The 8,995-nt window shown below is 39.2% G+C and overlaps 3 protein-coding genes across 6 annotated transcripts; all 3 read left to right on the top strand.

Annotated features, from left to right (window-relative positions):
• Window positions 1-2,742: 2,742 nt before the first annotated feature.
• Window positions 2,743-5,851, top strand: LOC149787338 (uncharacterized). 4 transcript variants are annotated; one of them, XM_089977884.1, is made up of 2 exons: window positions 2,743-2,948; window positions 4,527-5,851. In XM_089977884.1, the coding sequence occupies exons 1-2, from the start codon at window positions 2,892-2,894 to the stop codon at window positions 5,766-5,768; spliced, it is 1,299 nt and encodes a 432-aa protein (XP_089834010.1). In that variant the 5' UTR covers window positions 2,743-2,891; the 3' UTR covers window positions 5,769-5,851. The 4 variants fall into 4 exon arrangements, with proteins under 4 accessions (XP_089834010.1, XP_089834012.1, XP_089834009.1 ...); XM_089977886.1 differs by having other exon boundaries at window positions 2,755-3,086; window positions 4,527-5,850; XM_089977883.1 differs by lacking the exon at window positions 2,743-2,948 and adding an exon at window positions 3,111-3,391.
• On the top strand, window positions 5,833-7,338 carry LOC149787337 (uncharacterized). Its single transcript, XM_089976090.1, has one exon. It carries the CDS (start codon window positions 5,833-5,835, stop codon window positions 7,336-7,338), a length of 1,506 nt encoding a protein of 501 aa, XP_089832216.1.
• A 137-nt stretch (window positions 7,339-7,475) lies between these two features.
• Window positions 7,476-8,177, top strand: LOC149787336 (uncharacterized). The gene has a single exon (XM_089976089.1). It carries the CDS (start codon window positions 7,476-7,478, stop codon window positions 8,175-8,177), a length of 702 nt encoding a protein of 233 aa, XP_089832215.1.
• Window positions 8,178-8,995: the final 818 nt, after the last annotated feature.

Raw genomic sequence — 8,995 nt, 5'->3', positions numbered from 1 at the left:
TAATGTCAGAATCAAGTAGGTGTATAGTGTCGTAATCAAGTTGGTGTATAGTGTTATAATCAAGTCGGTGTATAGTGTTATAATCAAGTATGTGCATAATGTCATAATCAAGTAGGTGTATAATGTTATAATCAAGTAGATGTATAGTGTCATAATCAAGTCGGTGTATAGTGTCATAATCAAGTTGGTGTATAGTGTTATAATCAAGTCGGTGTATAGTGCTATAATCAAGTCGGTGTATAGTGTTATAATCAAGTAGGTGTATAATGTTATAATCAAGTAGATGTATAGTGTCATAATCAAGTCGGTGTATAGTGTTATAATCAAATATGTGCATAATGTCATAATCAAGTATGTGAATATTGTCATAATCAAGTCGGTGTATAGTGTTATAATCAAGTAGATGTATAGTGTTATAATCAAGTCGGTGTATAGTGTTATAATCAAGTAGGTGTATAGTATTATAATCAAGTATGTGCATAGTGTTATGATCAAGTATGTGCATATTATCATAATCAAGTAGGTGCATATTGTCATAATCAAGTAGGTGCATAGTGTTATAATCAAGTAAACTGGAAAATACTTGTACCTTGCTTCCATATCAAGAGAAATTGTTTTGTCCCAGTGGAAAAATAATAAATCTTTCTCGATCTCCTGAACATGATTATAAATGTTGCTACATGATTAGTTACCAGCACTCAGGTTTCAGCCATAAGACGTGCATAAGGTTCGAGCAAACGGAAAGTTTACATCTGCCATAATGTTGACTGACGATCTGTTTGTATTGTGTTGAAACAGTTATTTCACAAACAATCATGTAAGTGTTTGCTCCTTATGGATAGTAAGATGAAACTATAAAAATTTTGTATGTATATTTCATTTGTATCGTGCCTTGGCTTTTTCTATGATTATATGTTAAGTCTATTTGATTTGTATTGTGTGATTGACCTTTATCTATAACTGAGGTTAGTAGATGGGCTTGCATGTTTAACGTCATGTAATGTAAACATGTGTACATACGTCTAAGTTCTAGATAAAGCCTTGATTTTGACTTTACAATTTTCTAGAAACGAATTTAGTTTACCTTTGACTGAAATTTCTACTAAGTTGACCCGTAACCTGGTCTTGAAATTGTGTCTTAGGTTTTTATATTAAGGTTGATTATATTAGAATTAATCATTCCTATCTTAACCTTCAAATTGGAATCAGTCTTATTATTGTGTTCAGTTTTTATACGAGAAGGTTTATTAATTTAAATTATACACTGGAATTGCAAGATGCCCCACCAACAAAATGAGGTTAAGAGGAACAAAAAATTATATCATGATTGAAAACATCTTTACATGATAACTGGTGGAATATTGGAAACTTATATTATAGTTTAAGAAGTGTCACTGCGTTGAATAAAGCAGATGCATTATCCTAATGTAATATGAACGTGTAATAAGCAATGGTATTCACGTACGTTCGATTTTACTCTGCATTATATCATATGTAGTTATGAGCAGCAAAAGGTATGTACATATAAAACAGAGTTGGGAATGACATTTTGACATTTAATATTGAAATGGTTGCGTTTCAAATATGCATATTACTGTATTCATCGTGCTGAGAAAATTAACTACCGGTACATTCAGGCTAGCGAAATTATTTGGTGTTTTGATCCACCGGCCCTATATTCACAAAAATTAACACAGGAAGCAAAGCAAAGGATGAAGGAATGAGACATTAGTGCATTATGTCATGCTTCATGTGTGGATGCTTAAAGTGTGCATGTATGACAGGCAGGGCCGTTTAAACAACATTGTAGGCTCTGGCCAAAGCAATGCACTGGAGCATCCTACCGGCCAATATTCATTAACAATATGGGCAGCAAGATGCCCATAGAAGAGTGCGGCCCTGGGCAACTGCCCAGTGTGCCCATGCCTTAAGACGGCACTGATGACAGGTACCCATTTCATTGGTGAATGTTCAAACAATGAGAATCCAATCCGGCCGTTCACTAGCAAATGGAACAATCGAAACAAATAAGACATGCTCGACACAGCGATTACAAAATGTGACCTTTCAAATATATGCAGCTACATATAATCTTATATATTGTTCTCAACAAAAAAAAAATTGGTAGCAGAACACTTTCGGGAACTTAACTGCAAATTGTACCAGATCTTATTACCATAGGCATCCTATTCTCATGATGCGTGTAGATTGGTGAAAGATGCCAATCCGTTTCGACCCGCCTTTACACTATAAATACCCGTAGCTTGCCTCATTCAATTGATCTGATTTCATGACAAGATGTGGACTAACGTTGAGTTGTCTACCTTAATAACGGGATGCTGTTCAACCCAGATTACCCTACGTATGTGAAATCATCATGTACTATCACGAAGATAATATATACTGCTATTTGGAAAATAATGATTTATGTGGTAATTACCAATTACCTTCTTTTACTATGGTCTGTACTATTGTTATGCTCTACGTTATTCTAGAACGAGCCGACTATCGCTAATGTATAATTTTATTGGTTATGCAATTATTTTAAGTAAAAATGACGGATTTTGTACGGAATACTCTCACAAATTATAACCAAAAAGAGTACTGGGAACCCCACATTATACGTCAGCGCAGTGTTTAATAGTCCAGTATGTAAGCACAAGTATGTAATTTGCCTTCAACAATGGCTGACCCAATAGGAATTGACTAACGGATCAAACGAGAACCACTTTTATTAAAACTATTTGCACTAGTGCAAGGATATTTGTGATGAGAGGTGAATGGGTCTTGTTATGCAATTGAAACAAAGCAATATTGACCATTGGGGGGCCAGCTGAACCCAGGAATGAGGTCACATGACTCGTTTAGCCAATGGAAGATAGTTAAGGAGTATGAATATATGGGTCAGCATCCTTAGCGTCACTTGCAAAGAATTCTTGGAGATACGGGTAGTATATTTAGAGATCATAAATTTTACATTTTTCTTTTTTTTCCTTTCGATCCTTTTAATTGTTCTTGTTTTATTGCACAATTATTTCTCATAATTCTGAGGATCATTTTCTTGCTCGCACTTTGGAAAGAAGAAGGTTAGTAGAATTTTCTTTATGTACATAGCCATCGTTTAAATTTTGGAAAGACAATGACAAAAGCAATCATTATGGGCCATTCACTTTGTAAATGGTTAGATCGGTATTTGAGGTCCGGGACGGATCTTAGACTAAGTCCGTCTTTTAATGTAACGGAAGTTTGTAGTGTAAACATGAAGGGTATCGGGGGGCGCACAATCGATAAGTTTTTGCGCCTTGACATGAATGAAGTCCGCTTAAGAAGCCCCGATATTGTAATTCTTCTGATTGGGGACAACGATGTAAACGCAGAGACATCGCCAGAGGTAATTGCACATAAGATGGTCGCATTGGCTACGCTTTTACATAAGAAATATAAGGTTAAACAGATCGTTCTGTGTCAGCTTATGCCTAGATTCCCGGCAAAGTTACACCAAGTTGGGGTCGCGGGAATACTAAACCATAACAATGAAGCAGCCGATAAAAACTATAAGGAGATGTACTGTCACTTAGCAAAGGAGGTCAATGATATTGTGCGATCTGAAGTGTCTGCTTATCCTTATTTAACATTTTGGGACCATAATAGCAAATTTGCCTTCGATAGGCCTCATGTGAGGGAGAAGTTTCGCTCAGATGGCATTCATTTGTCCCCTAAAGGACAGTGGCACCTTTATAAGTCACTTCGGGGAGCTCTTCTCAATGCATGTTATAAAATAACGCACAATCATTCAACGATAACTAGGCTAGGTTAGCTCTTGTACTAATTTTGCTTTCAATTTTATTTGTATCTGCCCACAAAGGGAGATATCAGGCCAGGTCCCGTACCTGTTCCTTTGTTTTTCGTAAACAACCTTAGTGTCTGCCATTGTGGAGGCACTGGGTCAGGTCCCGTACCTGATCCTTTTGGGACTTGTTCCTGGCAAGCCACTCTGTTCTACATAATAGGGGTTCCCCTTAATATATTTGGTGCCCCCCCCCCCCCCGTTAAATGATTATATACCAAATCCTTGTTCGTAAGTATTAATTATTTCACAAGGGGTCCTTTTTGAGTGGCTTGCTGGAACATGTTTCAATATCTTTTGTTATCTGCTCACTTTGGGAGATAACAGGCCAGGTCCCGTACCTGTCCTCTTTTTCTTTTGCACTTTTGCATCAGCCGGTTGACCTGATAACAGGTCTGGTTGCATACCAGACCGCCACCTTCTATACATAAGCCATTTTGCTAAGGACAAAGGGTTTATATATATATATGTATATATATGTATGTATATTTGTGTCTATCAATGAAGAAATTATATCAGGTAACCTTACATGCATTGGTTTGCCAATGATAATATGTTTGTGCATTTTTCATTAAATAATAACATGCCTTGTGCATAGGACCATACGTGGTAGTCCATTTTACTTCTTTCTTACTATTTACTATTATGTTTAATACATTCATTTTTCTAACCTAACCAGATCATGCCACCCAAGCGCAAAGCATCAGCAGGGGTTGAACAGGCTGTAAAGAGGGTTCAGTCATCTGGTTCACGGATTAGAGCAGTTGATCGCCAAAAACAGCAGCATGGAGCGGGAGCAACACATGCAGATACAGTAGACCAAGCTACCATTGACCGGATAGCACAGCAGGTAGTACAGCAGATTACACCTGTGATCACTGCGCAAGTGGACAGAAAGCTGGACCACATCTTGGAGATACTGCATGGGACCACTAGTCCACAACAACCGGCCATGTTGTCGCAGGAAACAGAGCAAGGGCTATCTGCCTCCTCAAGAGCCCAAACAGAAAGAAATGTTGAAACATCCGTTGGGGGAAGCATTGCACAGGCTACCTCAGCCTTAACTGGAGTCTGTCATATAGGAATAGGTACTCTGAGTGATTTATTAGCACCTATTAACATATTAGATACACACAGTCAGTCCAACTTTGTAAGCACATCAATTGATATAACTGCCTCTATAACTGATAAAATTAAGCAGCAGATTTGGGCTGGGACATACATAGATTTTCAAAATCTCCTTTCGACATCCATGGACAATACATATAGATTACAGTGCAATATCACTTCAAACACATCTGAATTTAACCTAGTCCCCATGGCCAGGAAGTCCCCACTCTCGATCAATCAGTGGTTGACAGCATGGAACAGATTTGCTACAGTAATATGCATGAAATCCCCTAGGTTGAGCACAGTGTTATCTCACCACATGGAAATCGTCATGAAGTTGTCTGAGCGCAGGGCTCATTGGAGATACTATGATGAGCAGTTTCGTCGCATGATAGAGAGGGGAGAGGCAAAGTGGGGTTCCACCCACCTTGAACTTTACATGCGATCTGTTCTGGACAGCATTGGTGACAGGACTGCCACCAGCACTGCCACATTACCGTCTGCAGTCTCAAAATCAAATCCCCCAAAAGGGGCCTGCTTTAACTACCATAAGGGGCTGCAGTGTTTGGCAGGGCTAGCTTGTAAATACCAGCATAATTGTTTCAATTGCTTGGAAGCCCATCCCTTCAGCAAATGCAAACTGCCCATTCAACACCCATTCAAATTCTTGCCAAAATATGCCCCAAAACAAGCTAGAACTAACAGCATGCAGCCCTTTCGTGGTAGCTACAAACCTACTCAGTCCCAAGGACCTACATCAAACTCCCTTCAACACAGCCAGCAAGGAAAAGGGGAACTGCGAAAACAGTAAGCTTCCTACTCCTGTTAAAGCTGAAAGGTTACAACATTGGTTGAAAGGGTACAACACTGCCATGATGCAAATTTTGATACATGGGTTTACATTTGGATTTAAAGTGGGGCACGAGGTTTCTCTGTCCCCATTTCAATCACATAATCTGAAATCAGCCATACAAAATCCACAGATCGTGCAAGACAAAATAGACAAAGAGCTTGAGGCTGGCAGGTTTGCAGGGCCTTTCAAGAGCCACCCTTTCTCGCTATTTCAGATATCACCACTTGGCTTGGTTCCAAAGAAAACACCTGGTACTTTTCGCATGATTCCCCATTTATCACATCCTCCAGGGTTTTCTATAAATGATGGTATATCCCCAGAAAAAAGTGTTGTTCAATATCAAACTGTGGAACATGCTATTGCAATCATTAAAAAACTTGGTAGAGGTTGTGTTATGGCAAAAACTGACATAGCTAGTGCTTTCAGAATTGTTCCACTCTGCCCGACTCAGTATCATATGTTTGGCTTCTCTTGGAATGACCTATATTATTATGACAAGTGCCTTCCCATGGGCTGTAGCTCCAGTTGTAAAATCTTTGAATATTTAAGCACTGCATTACAGTGGGTGGCGGGACACAAATTGGGCATTGGTCACATGGTACATGTTTTAGATGACTTTCTTCTGTTGGAATCAAACTATAACACCTGTAAGGAGAAATTAGACCAATTCTTAATTCTTTGTGCAGATATTGGGATTCCCATGTCTGAGGAAAAAACATTTCTTCCCAGTACAACATTGACCTTTTTGGGCTATGAACTGGATACAATCAAGATGGAGGTAAGACTTCCCATAGATAAACTCCAGAACTGCTACAGTCTGATAACACTCTGCCTACAAAAAACAAAAATGACGCTCCTTAATCTCCAATCCATAATTGGTACACTCAATTTTGCATGTGCAGTTGTCCTGCCAGGCAGAGCTTTCTTGAGAAGGTTGATTGATCGGACAGTGGGTGTGTCAAAACCACATCACTTCATACGCATTACGAAGGACGTTCGGGCTGATCTGCAGCTGTGGTACACATTCCTAAGAGAATTCAATGGTAAATCTTTATTCCTCCCTGATCGCTGGCTGCACTCTGATGCCATTCATTTGCACACTGATGCATCAAGCACAGTTGGCTATGGCGGTGTACTAGGCAGCAAATGGTTCTATGGCACATGGAATAAAGAATGGCAAGCGCTAGATATCACAGTCCTTGAGCTATATCCAATTGTTCTAGCCATCAAAATTTGGGCTCCTCAACTTGCAAACAATTGCATTTACTTTCACACTGACAACAAGGCATTGGTTGATATTGTAAATAAGCAAACCTCAAAGAACCCTTCCATTATGTACCTTGTTAGAGACCTGGTCCTTGCATGCCTCAGATACAACATACTATTTCAAACCTGTCACATCCCGGGAAAGAAAAATGTTCTGGCTGATGCTCTTTCTCGATTGCAGGTGCACAGATTCCGGACCTTGGCTCCACATGCAGACCCAGAACCAGTGTCAATACCGTCACTTCCCAACTTGATTCACTAACAAACACACTTGATACGCTACTGGATAGTACATTGACACGAATGTCAAAAGCAGCCTACCGACGCAGCTGGAACTTATATCGAGCTTTCACTGCAGAATATACATTGGAAACCTCAATCCCAGTCTCTCAGGCTAATATGGCACTTTTCATCTCTTATCTGGTGAACAAGCACTATGCCTCAGCAACAATATCCTCATATGTATCTGCCATTGGGTTTGTACACAAAATCAATAATTATACAGACCCTACAAACTCTTTTCTAATACAGAAACTGCTGCAAGCATGCCACAGAAATAAAGTTTCTTGTGATGTGAGATTGCCAATTGATAAGTGTATGTTAGAGAAACTTATCCACGCTACAACTTGCACTATAACTTCTTGGTACAAACAGCTCCTATTTCGAGCTATGTTTTCCTTGGCATTCCATGCCTTCCTGAGAATTGGGGAGATCACAGTGCAGTCCCTTAGCCTCCATAACCCTAATCTGTTGCACATTGATCAGTTGGCTCTTGATCACCATTCCATCACTCTGATATTTAACACCTTTAAACACAGTCAGGGTCAGAAGTTCACTTTAAAAATTAAAAAAAGCAATAATACTGCAGTGTGTCCGGTCTCAAATCTCCAGCGATACATCCAAAAGCGAGGTATGGGTCCAGGCCCAATATTCATGTATCTTTCAAACACACCTATAACTCGGGCAGAATTCAATGCACAGCTAAAACTCGCTCTGCAGTTCTGCAGATTTGATCCTAAATGCTTCAAGAGTCATAGCTTTAGAATCGGAGCAGCAACAACTGCTGCTGCGCAGGGCTTGTCCGATAGTCAGATTCGTTAATTAGGGCGATGGAAATCGGATGCTTTCAAACGATATATTAGATGTTCTGAACGTCACTCCAACCTCTAATTTCTTTTGGGGTTTCAGTTAAGTTTGCACACAAAGAGGTATGAGGTGTTCTCAGTTACATTTTGTTTAAAATCCATCTTCAAGTAAACTTTCCATCATAATCATAACCTGGGTAAATATCAGGTTCACCACTAATCCCTACATTATATATAGATATGTTATATCACATTATTTTCATGTCACATAAATACTTGCGCAAACATTTCTTTCCATTTCAGGTCTAGTGAGTTCACAGACCTGAACACTCTGTATAATCACATCAGAATAGCAAGTGGGTTCACTGTTGATAAATATGACAGGAAAAGTACACACGATGAAACCTCAGCTGAAGTCAAGAACAATATAACTTAAACATGAATATAACAGCATTGATATTTGTTCACTAGGGGCAATCTTCACAGTTGGCACTTCTATCATTCTCATGTGGGAGTCACAAATGTCGGGGAGCAGGCTGAGAAAGGCACGGTTGATGCGGGCCACTGTCCATTTTGGGGCTGCACAGGCCCCATGCAAAGTGGGTGACTTGCATGGTTCCTGTGTTATGGCGGTCTCAGCTCCCAAATGGATTGTTTTTTGGTTTGATGGTTACAAATTTACATTCAGGTCTGAATTTAAACTATGTAGTTTATCACATACTATGTTAAAGTAATTTTGTAAATAACCTTATGCATGTTAGATCATATGAATATATTATTATTTTCAATACAATTGTCACTTATGGGGCCTGCATCAACAAATCGTTTTCAGTG

Source organism: Sinohyriopsis cumingii, chromosome 12 (assembly GCF_028554795.1).
Source record: "Sinohyriopsis cumingii isolate HCF-2022 chromosome 12, ASM2855479v2, whole genome shotgun sequence".
Taxonomy (NCBI): Eukaryota; Metazoa; Mollusca; class Bivalvia; order Unionida; family Unionidae; genus Sinohyriopsis; species Sinohyriopsis cumingii.
The sequence above is the reverse complement of the archived record's forward strand: the minus strand, read 5'-3'. Positions and strand labels throughout refer to the sequence as shown.

Excerpts from the sequence above, each read along its gene's own strand:
- LOC149787338 (XM_089977883.1), top strand. The coding sequence starts at position 3,140 with ATGACAAAAGCAATCATTATGGGCCATTCACTTTGTAAATGGTTAGAT. Across the intron at positions 3,392-4,526 it reads ACGCAGAGACATCGCCAGAG|ATCATGCCACCCAAGCGCAA; the intron begins GTAATTGCACAT and ends TAACCTAACCAG.
- LOC149787337 (XM_089976090.1), top strand. The coding sequence starts at position 5,833 with ATGCAAATTTTGATACATGGGTTTACATTTGGATTTAAAGTGGGGCAC.
- LOC149787336 (XM_089976089.1), top strand. The coding sequence starts at position 7,476 with ATGGCACTTTTCATCTCTTATCTGGTGAACAAGCACTATGCCTCAGCA.